The sequence below is a fragment of the Adelges cooleyi genome, unplaced genomic scaffold (assembly GCF_023614345.1).
Source record: "Adelges cooleyi isolate 19-005CV unplaced genomic scaffold, UGA_ACOO_1.1 ACOO_flye_CR_arks_rails_tigmint_CR_PRNA_1, whole genome shotgun sequence".
NCBI classification, from domain to species: Eukaryota; Metazoa; Arthropoda; class Insecta; order Hemiptera; family Adelgidae; genus Adelges; species Adelges cooleyi.
Genome location: NW_026095751.1, coordinates 1,736,746 through 1,754,009, shown reverse-complemented (window position 1 = coordinate 1,754,009; position 17,264 = coordinate 1,736,746). Strand labels below are relative to the sequence as shown.

Here is a 17,264-nt window from a genome sequence, read left to right as displayed (position 1 = left end):
GGTCGTCGGTCACAATGAAAACGAATTAATAATAAATCTATAATAATATTATATGGGTAATGTCTTCTTATCTGTTTTTTCTGTAGTGTTCCTAGCGGTGCAATGTACCTGTACGTATTGAATATTAGGCATTAGCTGCTGTTAACAAACAATATTTTGAGCCCTAGTAAATAGTTTTTTTTTCAATTTCAACCATAGGTTACCGTGGTCTAATCACGGTCTTATATAGAGTATATACCGTGGTTCTACCAAAACGATTCGTTACTAGTGTAGATTAATATCAACACAGAACAAATTATTATAAAAATACGACTACTTGAAAACTAATCAAAAAGTTCATTAATCTAATTTTTCAATTATAATGGTTATTTAGCGTCTTGGTCTTAATAAGTGTTACTTGTACTGGTGTCTTAACTAGTCAAATTATTAATTCTGTTAGTGAAAATATTTTTAAAAAAACTTTAATAAATAACATTCAATTTTTTGTTTTTTTAGTATAATATTGTATTACATACAGTTAATAGATAATATGTACAGAATATATACAGAAATAAACAAAAACTAAACTTAATATGTACAGAAACTATTTTAGCATTTGTTCGAACTGGTTTATGATAGGTACATAAGATGTCAAACAACATCTTTATAAGGCATCTATTGTGTTTATTAAAATGTTTAGATAACAAAGGATTCCATAAGTCATACGTTCATCTAATACTTGTGCGCTAAAATAAATTTTCATTTTTATAATTTAAAGTTCTAACGCGTCAATTTTAACTATTTCTAGTTCAGTATTTTTAATTATTAAAAGCTGTATTTATTTATTAACTCTTTATTATATTACCACCTTAATCCTATACTGTATATATTTCATAGTATTGACTATTCTTACTTATTTTAATGTGTTTATATGAACAGTAAAAGTATGTTTTTTATTTAATAAATGATTGTTTTTTTTGTTGTACGAGGTATAAACAAAAATTTATAAAGTGACAATGAAAAAGTACAATTTTTTTTTGTTTTTGTAAGGCTTTTTAAACAGTCATAAGCTTAAAATTCAATAATAATATTACTAACAAACATTTTTATACTATATTATGTTATGTTTATTATGATACTAGTAAAATAAAAAAACAAATAACAAGATAAATAATACGCTTATAAGATACGAATAAACATTTTTATTTGCTAAATCATATTGAAAAACTAAGACTAAATAAAATTAACATATCTATAATTAACTTGTAAATAATAGAGGTACAACATATTGCTGTATACAGTGATGTATTTATAGGAAGTTACCTAGGACGGTAAAGTTTGTTTGATGATTTCCCACTAGAAGAAATCCATCTCCATTTACATATTTAAGTTAAAAAATATTTATAAGTATATTCATTCAATTTACTTTTTTACACTTAATCCAATAGTTAACATTTTTTTCTTCTTCTATTTTGTGTTTTATAATTTTATTTACTTTATTACTTAAAAAAACTTAATCGTAAACCACTAGAAAGTTGTCAATAAATTCTGTAATAGCTAATGCCAAAACTATGCCATCATGAAAATAATTTCAAGATTTGGATTAAGACAATAACATATTTTAGAAATATTAACATTCTCAGCAGCATTTTAGATTAAATTAATATTAAATAAAGAATTCATCATTAATAATTAATAAATAATGTATAATAATTATAGATATGTTAAGTATATGTGTGTTTAAATACTTAGAGTTTACATAAAAACTTTATGTAACTTTTAAAATGATCAAGTACTTTTAAATTATTTTATTGAATTACATTTTTAGCTGAATAACTAAATATATATAGTTGTCTAATATTTGATTTGAACTTGTGAATCCATCTTATTCTTCTTCTTCTTACTGACTTAATGGAAAACCGTTATCTGCAATAGTGTGCCACAGTAACTAAAAAATAATAATAATAATAATAAATTGTTAGAGATGAATTCATAGAAATTAACTAAATTATTGCAAACTGATGATCTTATATATTTTACCTTAAAATAAAACACCTATAAATTTACTGAAAATTGAATACCACAACATTCGACAATGTATTGATGGAATTGGTTTAGACTGATTGACTGCAATAATATAATTCACCAAATTTGACGTTGGTAGTAGTGTAGTTGTAGACAATAACAAATATCAATTTAAGTTGAGATAGTCTATATTAATATTGAACATACTGAAACATATAATTTAAAAAATTAAATAAGTTTCTTAGATACTTAAATAATTATATGGTTAAGCAACAAATATCAGTATACACATATATTTTTTATAATTATACAAGTATGATAATTTTTAAGTTAAACGTTAATTTTTAAGTAACGCATTTTAATTAAACATATTAAGTATGATGAACATAAGTAATCCAAAAAAACTTATTATGTAAAAACATTTTATATGTTCATGAATAATAAAAAACGATTAATTATATTTTTTTAATAAAAAAATGTACTTATACAATACACCTATATTAATATATACATTATCTTACCTATTATCGATTCAGTAAATGATGATTGAAGATTCAATTTTTTCATAAAAATTTTTATATTTTTTCTTTGTATTCAGATACCAATATGTTAAAACACAAAACTACACATTTATAAGTTTCTCAGAACAAAGACATAATACTGTAAAAATAAAAGTTTTAATTAAAATATCATCAAGCATAATACAAATTACTCTATTTATTTTAAATAACATATTATTATTATAAGTACCTTTAATTTTGATATTTGATGTGCATACATTTTATAAGTAAGGTTTTAGGTTTTATAGACTTGTCACTTGAGCAAAACTCCATCTTGGTATTCACATTGATTATGGATATTTAATACCAATGTTATTATTTAAAACACAATAAATGTTGACAAGTTCATAGAACTAGTAAGTTATGATACTATATTATTATAATATACTATGAAATTAAGACGTACAAATCGCATGAATAAACAAAATGTGTCAATTAACCAAAACAAATAATTGCTAAATGCTGGAAAAATATACACAAGGTATTGATAACAAATTAAACATACCTACTATTTTACAAAATAAATGTAAAAGTGTGTAGTGGTGGTATATTTGTCAGTCGATATAGCGGTTATCATTATTATTTACTATCGGTGAATTATTTACCTAAAGTAAATAGTGTTTGGTACGGTTATGATTTTTAAACGCTACTATGGATATTGTCAAAGTTAATTGCCAATAAATAATAACAGAGAGCAGTCAAGTGTCATCTTAATATGTTAGCGTCTCCAAGATATTTAATTTATTTTTTACACTCCCTTTAATTTTAAAACTCTGTAGCTCGTTAACTACTCAATCGATTTACCTAGTTTTTACACCTAAAATTAAATTTAAAAAAAATAAAGACGATCATCAAAAAAAAATTGGGGGTTACCATTTAAAAATCTAAAGTTGATATGGTTTTAACGCATAAGGGATGGTGTTAAAATTTTGAAAAATACATTAAATTTGTCCCACCTAATAACTATAATAGTACAAAAAAAAAATAATTAAAAAAGTCTAATATCTTCTAAGATTTTGAGTGGTCCATAGTTAAGCAATCACCCGGTATTGAGCGTTATACTTGGAATAATGAAAAAAACGCACCGTCTTGTCCTCCGGAATATTGTTTTCTTTTAATTTAATAATCGGTGCATTTACTCTAAAACCAAAATTAAGCGAGTTATTTTCAGTCTGCTTAAACATGTAGAGATGAAAAATCATTTTTAAATCGCTTTTAAGGATGCTGTGATAGTCCAAAAAATAAATTAACTACCAAAATAGAGTCCTAGTTATTGAACTAATAATTACACATCACAGTTTAACCTTTAAATTAAGATTTTGTAAAAAATTGCCTATACTTTACTCTTTAAAAATAGGCGGTGCGACGCCCTCTTACATGATTGTACATAGTGTAAATAATTTCATAATGTTGTATGCAAGTATCTCGAAGTGAGACTAGATACAACCAGTGGGGGCATAAATAACTAAAAAGAAGAATTTCGGCAAAAATATGCTTTGGAATGCTGAGACCACTCTTCAAGACAAAACCTTATTTAAAAAAATCAAAAATAACAATGTATAATGTTCTTATTAGACCAATTGCATTATATGCTTTTTTTGAGACGTGGTCGTCTGGCGCGCAGAAGGGAATTGTCAAATAAAATAACTTCATGTATATAGGAGTAGAGATGACAAGAGACAAAAAACGATAGAGAAACGTGGTAGTTACAGCTAGGGGCCTACATAGCCTATATTAAGCAAAACAAAAAATAAATATTGTATGCATTGTTGCTGTTTGATTGTAGACAATATGTTTGCACTGTGATCGAAGCCGCTGAAACTAAGTAATGACTAATCGACTTTTTCTAGTAAAACCCGTTTAAAATAAGCTGTGAGTGTTAGTTTTAGCTATGGCGTCCTCCGGTAGAGCGCATTTAAACACTGCGAGCACTTGGTCAACATTTATTGATTTATCAAACCCACGCCCACGCGCAAGTCATTTATATGAGCCAAGTCGACACTGCATCCGTGCGAGTACCAACCCAGGCCGCCCTGCCCTCGGTTCACTGTTAAACCCGCCTAAGTTAAAACTTCTATTTGTCATCTAGGAAAATATACATTCACCGTTGTACTGGTAATTATTTTACAATCGACCACCGTGTGCAAAGTAAGTGAATTTAAATATTGTTCTAGCACAATTCAACTCGGCTGCTTAATTAATTGAAATTTAAATATATTATTTTGCTCGATTTTAATCGCTTTACGACTTGCAGTGGTCCTTTGTTATATCTGTGGAAGACCCGAGAACGACGAGAGCAGAAAAGAAAACATCTCATTTCATAGGTAAACCCATCTAATAATTCAATTATTATATTTTGGTTATACTAATAAAAGAGTAAATTAGGTGTTTCCGTTCAATGAGCGAAACAAATAGACTCGTTTTTAATTGTTTAATATTCAGGAGAATTGGTTATGATTGATAAATCTGTTGTACTTGCTATAAATACATCGTACACTTATATTATAAAAATATATAACTACTAGAGCTCGGCGCCGTCGCTTCGCTCCGCCAACTAAAAATATCGTAGGTTTGTAGGCTACAGTCTATGAGGAGGTAACAGGTTTAAAATTAAGTTTAAATTAAAATTTTAAAAAGTTAAAGAGACTTGATAAGAAGCTGGCCATTGGGAAAAAGTGTATAATGGAAATTGTCTTTGGTAAAAGTAGTTATATTATAGACCACGTCATCAATATAGGCCGGTGTCGTCCCGCTTAACTTTATGAGTTGAAAACAGATAAAAATGTCTAGAGGACAGTCAGCTAAATGTCTGTTAAGGTTTGCCTTTGTGAAACAAAATTTGTTTAAACGTAGTATGTTATATGTCTGTACACAGCGGTTCCGAGGGGTGTGCCCGGCTACGCCGGCCACGGTGTCGAGTCAGCTCACTACGTTTTAAAGTATACCGTTATAATTCATCGTACCTTTATCCAGTAATCATAGTTCATACTTAGTTTCGAAAAAGTGTTTTGCAAGCTAAGTACCGGTTAACTGTAGTGCAAGTCTAGCTATCTGTCAGATCAGAAATGTCCTACTACTAAAGCGAGTGTGCTACTTGCTTAAAGTACAATTATTTTTTTTTTTTATTTGAATTGTTTGAGGTGTTGTTTACTTCACGGGCTTGGTAATAGCTATGGTTAAAAATAGAAAGAAATGTTTAGAGGTCAGTCTGTATATGTCTGATATGGTGTTCCTATGTGCAACAAAACTTTTTCAAACGTATACGTTATATGTCTAGATATCGGTTGAATTAAAATCCTTATTTGTTCAGAAATCACCGTCTATGCCATTATTCGGTAATGACGTACTGTACATTTAGAATGTAACCAACAGCATAATGCATTAAATATGTATATTAAAGGTCTGGTGGTTTAACAGAAGTTCATAAGTGTTTAAGACATCATGAGTAAATCACATGAATGAAATGTCTAGTTGATATTAAAACTTAAAAGGGAAAGAAGTGAAGAGTGATAAATACATTATTATTGATCGACTATTTGGCAGAGCTTATAAAAATGTCCAAAGAGAGGTTAAATGAAATGTCTCGATGCAAATCTTTTAGTTTTTGGATCTGGACCTTTAATGCTAAAGGTACTTTGATACTTAAGGTCTGACGTTTGTTGGTTATTAGAAGTTTAAAAGTGTGGAAGAATGATATGTTTGTGTGACGGTTACTTGGGAACTCAAGAGTACAAAACATGAATGAAATGTCTGAAATAATTTGTAGCAAATATTTTTGATTATTCGAGTGTCCGGCGGTGATTATAAAAACGGTCAGAGTACAAAATGATAATAATAATATTCAGTGCATAAAATACCTAAATTATTTGATACTTATCCAGACATATTTTATACATAATAGATAAATTGATATATACATTAATACTTTTTTAAGTAAACCATGAAAGGTATAAATCCATATGTTGATATATTTTTAGATGGCTAACCAACAATTCATCCTACTAAATGATAATAATAAAAAATTTTTAAATAATTTTATTTTTCATTATGTAGTATCAATTTAAAAAAATATAGCAAAATCTATAGATTTACTATACTTTTTTAGGGTGGAGCGAATACTTATATTATACTTCTATAAATAATAAAATAGTAAATTAAATGTCGATTTTCAATATAAATTTTAACCCTTTGAAGCACAGCATTTTTATCTCCGATTTTCTCTGAACATGATTATGAAGGTGGTAATAAATATATACCACTGTGCGAGAGTAGGCTATTTTTTGAAAAAGTGGTATATTACTTATACCACCATGCTTCAAAATGTTAAAATGCAATAAAATATTTGAAATTAATATTTTATTTTTATGTTTTAATAATGCCCTATGTCTGAAATCACACCACCAAAAAACCAAAATATCAATATTAATAAGTATCTAATTTAGTTCAAGCTATATCAACAGCAGCTCAAAAAAAAATATATATATACATACATATAATATAAAAAATTAACATTAAATAGTTAGTAAAAATAAATGTTCAGACAATTTTTTTGATTTTTGATTACTACTCATAAAAACGGTCTAAGAACACAAAATGTTGAACGCTAAAATAATCTAGAGACAACTGTTTTAAGAATTTAAAAAGATGATATAGGGACTTCTGCTGATGCTTTTAAAAAACATACCTATAATTTTTTATTATAAGACTGTGTAAAAATGCATTTATTCGTTGGTTGAATAAGTATTATAAAGCCAGGGAGTAAAAACTGGAATGATTAGAGCATATGAATAGCATAAGATGTTGCTATGTATGTTGCTATGTATAATGTGATTAAAATAAATTAGATCATATAATATAGTTATTTCTTATTAGAGCGGAATGAACACATAGATATTTTATGTCAATAATGTATATAAATTTAAGCACACAAAAGTAGCCCCAGGTGTAAAAAACTAAAAATTGATTGTTTTTAGATCCGAACAATTTTTATTCAGTGCATCGAATATACTATTATTATTATTTAAAAAAATATTTTTCATTATATATATATATATTATTATTTTAACAACAGTAAACTTTTTTTTAATTAATCCATGTATTATGTTATTTTTAGATAGGTATATAAATGTTTTTCTACTAAATAATTTACAATAATACTTCCTAAAAAAAAATTTATCTGGAAAGTGAAATCAGATACATGATTTAAAAAAGTAAAGTTATATGTTTGTCAATTTCAAAGAATACAAACTATATTTTCAACTTTAATGACAATTATTAGATTTTTTTAGCTTGAATTGTTGATTTCCACATAGCTTACCTACGATGTCTGAATTTTCCAAAGTTAAAATATTAAAACCACAAATTAAGTCAAAAAACAATTTTAAAAACCCTAAACGGTTAGTGATAGTACTCGATAGTGATCATACATATTTATATAGGTAAATCATCCTACTAAATGAAATAATTAAAATGTATTCAAATAATGCCAATTTAACGTGAAATAATATATCATTAAAAAAAAATATATAAAAAAACTAAAATAATTTGTATTCTATGTAGTGATCATAATTGTACAGCTTTAACAAAAAAATGTGAAATAATTAATGTTTTAATTATTTGTACATCAGTATCGTATGTGTGTGCACGTTTAGAAACTAAAGCGTTAAGAGAAGTCGGTTAAGACACTGTATAATGAAAAAAAAACTGTCAATTTAAATTAGGGTTGAGTATAGAGATTAGATAGGCACTAATTATTAAAAAATACTTCATAAATAACAAAAAATCAACTTCTGCGGTGTAAGTTCTCTGTTGGCCGCAGGCAAATTAATCGGTGACGGCATAGGATAACAGTCTGTAACCGATGGTAACAATAATAACTACTTATTGTATTAGTTAAAGACAGAGTAGATAGAAGTAGCAATCAATCTTCTAAACGGACACGCGTCGGTTATGATTTCACTATAGTATTGGCCTAAAACAAATAATTTACATATTTATAAAATAAGTCAGTAAGTTATTTAATTGAAAATAAATAGTAGATATATATGTCAACAAATTTTTCCACAAAAAATATGAAATGTATCGTTATCACCACGCACAGCGGTTTGAAAAAGATAAGAATTTTGTACATCTAATTAATTTGATAATTTGGTTTAAGCAAAATGTAATATACTACTATACTATATATTATTATATATATTCTAAATCTAAAAAACGTACCGACATCCAACGACGCATATTAATAATAGGTAATGTTTGCACACCGGGAAACACGTCGATTTCTCTTGAACGAAAACCGTGAGCGAATTACGGACAAATATGTAATTGATAATAACTATTATACGTTTAATATATAATTGTATATATATATAATATAACAAACTACAAAGACAAAAATTCACCAAAAAAAAACAACACACGCCGTCACCGTTATTATTTGATACGATAACGTTGTGACATGATAAAAACGCGCGCCAACGCCACGCGCTGCCTAAGCCGCCTCAGGGGGTCTATTCTTGAAAATTTTCTACTACCATTTCGTATACGAAATGTGACTTTCTACTGGTTTTTTAAAACTGTATTCTTGAAATTGCGTTTTCTATTACTCTTTCTATTCTACTACGCATTCGTATACGAATTACATTATATTACCTGAATTATTATATAATCTAGTCTAAAATCTTGTCAAATATTTAAATATACAATTGGTTTACTATTTATATTATTTCTAAATATTTATGATTACTCTAAATAGTAAAATTAAATTTAGTTAAATGTATACTTCATAAAATATAGTCTATATATTTAGTAGGTGGTATTTAGTACAAAATGCACTTTATCAACATTCTATAGTACACTAATGTAATGTTTAAATTTTAATAAATCATTTATTTGGTTGGTTGGTTCTGATTTATGTTCATTATATTGTATTGAAAATATTTTTTAGTTGATAATTAATTACAATATATAATAATAATACAAAATTATAATTATCTAAGACTTTATTACTATTATGAAAATTATTGGTAGGAAGAACTAACTTAGAAAGTTGTACTTACTAAATATTAGTATTTATAGATTAGAAATTTTCGAATTAATTTGTATTTTTTTATTCTTCTCCAAACAGTCTTGCTAGCTAATAATTATGGGTATGTAGTAATGACAGCAAATTGTTAAAATATATATATAGACATATTTTATTTTAGTAATATAATAACTATTTTAATAGTAACATAAAATATTAAATCTGTGTACTTACATTCAAAAGGATCAATAGGCTCATAAGTTACTTCTCCGTCAAGTTCTCTTTGTTCCAACTCTTCGATAGCAAATAATTGCATTATTAAATCATTATCATCATCCATTTTAAAAAAAAGTTATGCAGTAATGACAATACTTAGCTTTTTTAAAACCTATAGTTAGACAAGGCAGACCTTACTTATCTCGTGGGTTTTCGGTCTTTAGTAATAATCTTGCCGAAATGTCAGACACGGCAGTAATCACAAACGATAAATGGATATCGACAACGTAGTCAACAATAGAGGTGACACATATTTTACGGTAATTCAGAAACACATTACACAGTCGACACTGTTGACTATACAATACAAATTGACAACTATTGGTAAATACCATTAACCCTAACCATGCATTTGTTGCATCCAATTATTATTTTTTGGCGTACTACATATGCCCGCGGACTATATATTCTATTAAATATGTTTTGATACCATATTTAATAACTAATAAATATGTAACAAATATAAATATAATATTAGATATGTAAGTAATATAACGATGAATTGAGTTTTTATTATCATAACGTGAAACTATTGTTTGATTTTTATAATTATTATCATTTTAAAGATAATAATTTGTCATTATTAAATATAAGTATTTCACGTCATATTGATACTAAACATTTATGTTAATCTATAATAATAATATAGCATAGTAAATTTCATTTATACTCTAAATATATATTTTATGTAGTACACATATTATTTACTATAAATAATATAGATTAAATTATTATTATTGTTATTATGGATTAAAGTAATCGTATAAATATAAGTAATCGTTATTCGTACGCGAATCATAGATTCTACTGCCTATACCCCAGTAGTTGCAACGTATACGAATTGGACCCGTAATAGAATGTTATTCGAGTGCTTTGAGTGACCGCAGTAGAAAATTATTCGTGTACGAATAGTCATATAACAATGCTTTAAATGGTATTCTTGACATTCGCATACGAATCGGTCGTATACGAATAATTTTCGAATGGTTTCAAGAATAGACCCCCAGATGCTTGTGTTATGAGCGAGATATATTATACGAATCCCATGGAAGAGGCGATTAGGCGACTGGCGGGACGTCGGCTATTTGAATTGACATTTTATATATTAGATAAATTAAACAATTATATTTTATGTATGTTCAAGGTTTCCCGCCAATAAGCTTATTTTCAAAAAGTGGTTGGAATTTGTAATTGAACACTCGTTGGATGCAAGTAAAGTGACAAAAACCGACACTCTTTGTTCAGCACACTTTAATAAAGAATACATTTTTTCCTATCGTCGACAAAGATTTTTATGCAAAGCCGCTGTTCCTACAATGTCTATACCACATTACAGTGTAAGTTTTTAATCATTTATTATATCAATGGGTAACAATAAGATTTTTTCGTTGGGCGGTCATAACGGTTTATGTCCTATTACATTTTGGCTAAAATTTAATTTGACATACCTACTTGACTATTCACTATATTATAATCATATGATGGGGTGTATCATAAAAGTCAGCTCCGTGTTATTGAGATCTTGTAGAGTAAGGACAGTAAACATTTTTGAAACATTTTTTTGCGATTATTTTTAATCCCTAAACTTTAGGTGTTTACATAATTAGATACTCGTTAAATAATTATCAAAACAAAAAAAAACCATACCAAACATTTCTTGTAAAATTCTCATATTATTTTTAACTCTTGAAATTTAGAAGTTTACACAATTCCTCATTAAATTAACTATCAAAATTAAAAAAAAACATACCACAAGATTTCTTGAAATATTCTTATTAAAATTAAAGAGTCATGTAATTTTTACAACAATTATACCATTAGGTGAATAATGGTGATAACTGTCATAATAATAATTTAATTTAATACAGTCAATGCATAATAATAAATAATTATTTTCCCACTTTTTTTTTTTTGATGTTTTATTAATAAAAAAATAAGTTTGACTTTAAATATTTAAGATAATTTTAGATGTTAGGTACACTCCCGCACTAGATCTGTACTCGGTCTAATTTGTTGACTTAAGTAATAAGTAAGAACAATACACATTTTCTTTAGTACGACTTTTGATCTTTAGACTTGCTATATGAAGAAATCGACTTAACGATTTCTAATTCGCCGGGAAGTTCTTACACTATGAAGTAATATGTTACATAATTTTTACCAGTTATCACCATGTGACTTCAATCTGAATGAGAATATTGCAATAAATTTCATTGCACTACACAACGGAATTTAAAAAATTCAAGTTCTTTCAGCTCCTAGTAAAAATAAGTCTCAATTACCAAACTTTTACCAGATGTTCTATATACATATAAGTAAGTGCTGTACAAATTTAGTTCAAGCCCTAAAAAGTTATAGGCTTTTAAAAATAGCACTTTTTAGTAAAACTCAAAACTTTGAAGTTACATAATATATATTATAAAAAAAAATTGTCTAAAATAAATTATGAATCAAAAGAGTATAGTTTGAAGAGTCTTGAACTTCAGGTGTACAACAAATTTACGATAACAATTTCTTTAATTTTTCGATTTTATGGAACTATCTGCATACTGCATAAGATATGGGATCGAGGCATTAAATAAATTTACTCGCACACACATCAGGTGATTTGGCATAGAGTGACCTATAGATTTAAAAAAATGACTAACGTGTATGATAAATACAGTTTTGAATTATTATCAATACATACCTAATATGTTATAATGTTTTACAGACCATAATTAAATACACAAGTGAAGAATCAACAGATTTATCTCTATCTGGCGATTACAATACTTCTCAAAACAATAAAGTATTGTTTACCCTTGCATACACTACCTTCACGTTAGTCTTAAATTGGTCTTTTTAAAATCATTACAGGCGATGTCTGTTGTACAGCCAAATTATATACATACTCGTGCCAAACCCCAAAATACCATTACCAATGTGTATCCGGCTACTCCTCGTATCGAAACAGTAATTATTATTATTAAATTTTAGCTTTGTTTTGCGTGTACCTTACACCGTGTTTCTTTGATACAGGTGACACTTGAAGATTCAGAGTCGGATGATAAAGTCGAGCACGAAGAAATGTCTAACTCTTCTCAACCGATTACTACTGAATCTGACACAGTAATTTTTTTTTGTATTTAGTTTATTGCGCATAGTTTAATCAGAATTTGATTTGGTATACAGGTCATAATTATAGATTCAGACTCTGAAGATGATTCTAGACTCCAAGTGAACAATAGTTATTCGCATCCCCTAGTAACTGAAAGTACTTCTGAAGTGGTATCTTCACTAAATACTGGACATTCTTTCAATAGCACTTCGTCTCGGACTTCCACATCGTTCAACGCAACCGATAATGATGTAATTTTTACGAATTAATTAATTAATTAATTACTTTTGTTTGTTTAAAATGTAATTTTAAAATTTGTGTTTTTTTTTTGGTCAAAGCCCAAGAAAGAAGTATTTGTTTTTTCAGCTATACCTATGCCTGGCGATACACCTAATGAAATAATTTTTAAAAAAAGTATTTCGAGTATGACTAATGAATTATTAGATAAAAGAAAACGGTTAAGAAACGCTCAGCAAACCATTAGAAAGCAACGGAAGAGAATTAAATTATTGCAATCGATTATCGATACGTTGAAACGTCCAAATTCAATTGGCGAATCAGATAATGAAGCAGAAAACTTTTTTACTGAATTTCAAAATTAACCTATATATATACATACCCATAAAATTAACCTATGTATACATATATACATGTATTTTTGATGTAGCATTTAAAATATTTAAAATTAGTTTGTCAAACCAATTTACATACTTTGCATATGACTTAACTTTTATGGTGCCGTGTAAAATACTTTAATTTTAACTTATTGATAGTGTTTAGCTCGTTTTTCGATAGCGATTCATATATTGTAGTAGATTTTGTATGTATTTAGTTTTTAAAAATATGTTTAAACTTGAGAACATATACATTCTAATACAACAATTTTTTATAGTAAAATTATTAATTGCTATTAGAATATATTATCTTTTCTTAGTCCTTTAGAGCTAGTTAGACTTTAGACTTTGTACACCAACAAGTTGTAGTTAAACTAAATAAATCATATATTACAATTTAAAGCCTTGAATTTTATTTTATGTTTTAGTTAGGTTTGTTTAATGGAAAATATGGGAGTTATTTTATGGTAAAGTAAAAAATTTTTATGGATGATTGGAGAATAAATATAGGTAAAAATCATGACTTTATTATTAATACTATGCTAGCTAATGATTGTTAAACAAATTGTGCTAATAATATTGGTATGTAATAGGTATACAAAAAACTTGAGTGCATTATTCAAATTATAAAATAAAATAATTATAAATAAACAACATACATAAAAAATTATTTTACTTAGCTCTTTTATAGTTGTAATCAAAACCATATCGAAAAAACTTACTTAAGATGGTTAAATGTATGATAATATATGCGATAAAATAAAAACTAATTCTATCTAAAATATGATTTTACACGCTAAATAAAAATGTATTTTAAATAATTCATCAGGCATTGGCTAATTAATAATTTGTGTATATTGTAGTTAGTACTAAACTTCTACATGAAAGTCGTTTGGCATTCGCATTACCAAATCCAAAAGTAGAGAGAAAATTGTATTTTTTTGGTCCGGTATGTTTAACTATATAGAACAGTACAGTTTACATATTATCATAAACTAGAATTCGAGAAACTTTTAGGAGCGTGAATTATAAAAAAATAACATACCTCACAAAATAACTGCTTTTCAAAAAACTTGCTGCTGATATTTCAAACCGAGTATTTTAAAATATGAACACACATAAATTGAAGTAGCTTTATATATTGATTGTAAGTAGGTGTCCACCATTTACTTGCCAGGGAGTTACAACTTGCGAAATGCTGATGAGAAGATTCTTAAAAAAAAAATTACCTGTATGAATGTATCAGATAATTACAGAATAAACTAAAATCAGAGTTACACAATGAGAGTAAAAAACAGGAGAGAATAGAACATTAGGTTAAGGTTTATTAGGATACATGTATACATTTTGTGCTCCTTCAGTGGTGCTTATGTCATGGTTAGGTTTGTTTGCTGTAGCGGGCGAGGCGCATTCGGCCTATTCAAACGGAGGATTGATGACAGGTGGTTATTTCTCTTAAACCGTACATATATTTTACTCACGGTATAATTATACTTAATGACGAAACATATTTCACAAAATAATTATATACACTGGACTGTTGTGTATTAACATTGAGATGACGTTGACGGTAAACACAGGAAGCATAATGTGGGTATATTATTTTCAAATACTGTATATTATAACACATTAGTACCATAATGTATACTAGATAGATATTTTATTTCTACCGTCACGCAAACTACCTAATCTAATTGGTGATCAATTAAAAAAAAAATTAGGGTTTATTGAATAAAATTACCTGAACTGTACAAATATGATTAAGAGTTATAATTTTCTTAAATTAACTTCCCCTACGGAATCCGAACATCCGGCAGGACAATATTATATTATATCCAGTTGGGATTATATTTTTAACATTTTAAAACTGTTTTTTGAATTTTGTTTGAAAATACTAACCCCTCCCCTTTCATAAGTTCAAACTAATATAATTTAAATAGTAAATTTAATCAAATAAATTATGGCTATTTTAAATATGTCGTTTAGCATTTTATACACTTCTCACTTGAACGCATTTCTTAAACAGTGTCCATGTCTTTGGTGTTGTAATTTCTTTCTTTTTCTCTTAGGGTCTTTGGTGAATAAGTGGAGATATAAGTATCAATACAAATTTGATTACAATCCAGAGTTGGAAAGTAATTGTCAGCTTTCAGAATCTTTTTTTAAATTTTTTTTTTTTTTTTTTTTATTAATAAAAATATATTTACAATCTGTAATATTAGTTACAATAATAAATTTGAAAAAAAAATATGATACAATGACAGGACAACGTGAAAGAAGAGGGTGTCCAGTAACACTACTTCAACTAGATTTAATTACATAATTATAATTGTTTTGAATTCCTTAAAAAAATTTGTTGATTTTTTTTTTTTTAGTTATTGAGAAGGTCGCGAGACCAATTTCGTTTTAATCGACGAGGAGGATTGTTTGGAAGAGTAAGAGAAGAAATATTGGATATCAGTGGATTCGGGTGATTTATAGTGGTAGAGTTTGATGTGAGTAGCCCAGGTTAATCGCTTGTCAAGATGAATGCCTAAGTATTTAACAGAGTTTTCTATTGGGATTATATTATTGTTAAGAGTTAATGGAGGACTAACTTTGAGTCCTGAAGTGAATGTAATATGTGATGATTTATTTTCATTTACTTTAATTTTCCACTGGTTAAACCAGGTTTCTAGCTCGTTAAGATGTATTTGCAGTTTATTAATGGCTGAATTAATATCTGGGTCGGAAGAAGTTATGCAGGTGTCATCTGCAAAAGTGGCTAAGTTAGTGATGTTTGAATGAGGTATGTCGGCGGTAAATAGATTATAAAGGGTAGGCGCGAGAATGCTACCTTGTGGAACACCAGCTTTTATAGGAAAAGTATTTGAAAGCTCATCATCGCATCGCACTTGGAAAGTACGGTGTGAGAGGAAAGATTTTAAGGTAAGATATAGAGGAGTGGGAAGGAAACGAATTTTGTAGAGCAGGCCTTTGTGCCATACGCGATCAAACGCCTGTGCTACGTCAAGGAATACGGCTGAACAAAAATGTTTTTTTTCTAGAGAAGAGGCAATGTTGTCTACAATTCTGTGTACTTGGTGAAGGGCTGAATGATTATTTCTAAAACCAAATTGGGTATCTGGAATAATTTTTTTTTCGGTTATAATTGGATAGATTCTTTTGATTATGACTTTTTCTAGGATTTTAGAGAACGAGGGGAGTAGGCTAATTGGTCTATACGACGAAGGGAGATGCGAGGGTTTCCCAGGCTTATGAATTAGAATAATGACCGAGTGTTTCCAAGAAGAGGGGATGTATGATAAACGGAGGATAGAGTTAAAGATGTGTGAGAGGTGAATAATAGCTTTTTTTGGTAATTTTTTAATGATTTGATTTGTTATTAGATCATGGCCGGGGGCTTTGTTGTTGGGAAGATTCTTAATGATATAATGGACTTCGGATGGAGAGGTATGTTTGGTTGGTAATGACATAGGGAGAATTTGGGAAAGAGTGGATTCTACGTGACTAACGTGATCATTGTCAGGCATGTCAGGATGAGGAGTGAATCTCATTTCTAGATCGGTTGCAAATAAGTTTGCCTTATCTAGATTAGATGTGGCTAAGGAGTGGTCAGGATGGCGTAAAGGAGGGATTTTATTTTTTTGTTTAAGGATATTTTTAGTAGCTTTCCATAATGAATT

The 17,264-nt window shown here is 27.9% G+C and overlaps 1 protein-coding gene and 1 long non-coding RNA gene across 3 annotated transcripts; one reads left to right on the top strand and one right to left on the bottom strand.

Annotated features, from left to right (window-relative positions):
* Positions 1–1,708: 1,708 nt before the first annotated feature.
* Positions 1,709–5,963, bottom strand: LOC126834952 (uncharacterized). The gene is made up of 4 exons (XR_007685117.1): positions 2,755–5,963; positions 2,526–2,664; positions 2,020–2,210; positions 1,709–1,927 (listed from the first exon to the last, which is right to left on the bottom strand). It is a non-coding gene; the product is annotated as an uncharacterized LOC126834952 (long non-coding RNA).
* Positions 4,289–13,720, top strand: LOC126834943 (uncharacterized). 2 transcript variants are annotated; one of them, XM_050567198.1, is made up of 8 exons: positions 4,289–4,712; positions 4,819–4,888; positions 11,009–11,201; positions 12,578–12,655; positions 12,724–12,819; positions 12,886–12,975; positions 13,039–13,215; positions 13,331–13,445. In XM_050567198.1, coding segments are annotated over exons 1-8 (741 nt in total). In that variant the 5' UTR covers positions 4,289–4,711; the 3' UTR covers positions 13,367–13,445. The 2 variants fall into 2 exon arrangements, with proteins under 2 accessions (XP_050423155.1, XP_050423146.1); XM_050567189.1 differs by having other exon boundaries at positions 4,290–4,712; positions 13,303–13,720.
* The last annotated feature ends 3,544 nt before the right edge of the window (positions 13,721–17,264 follow it).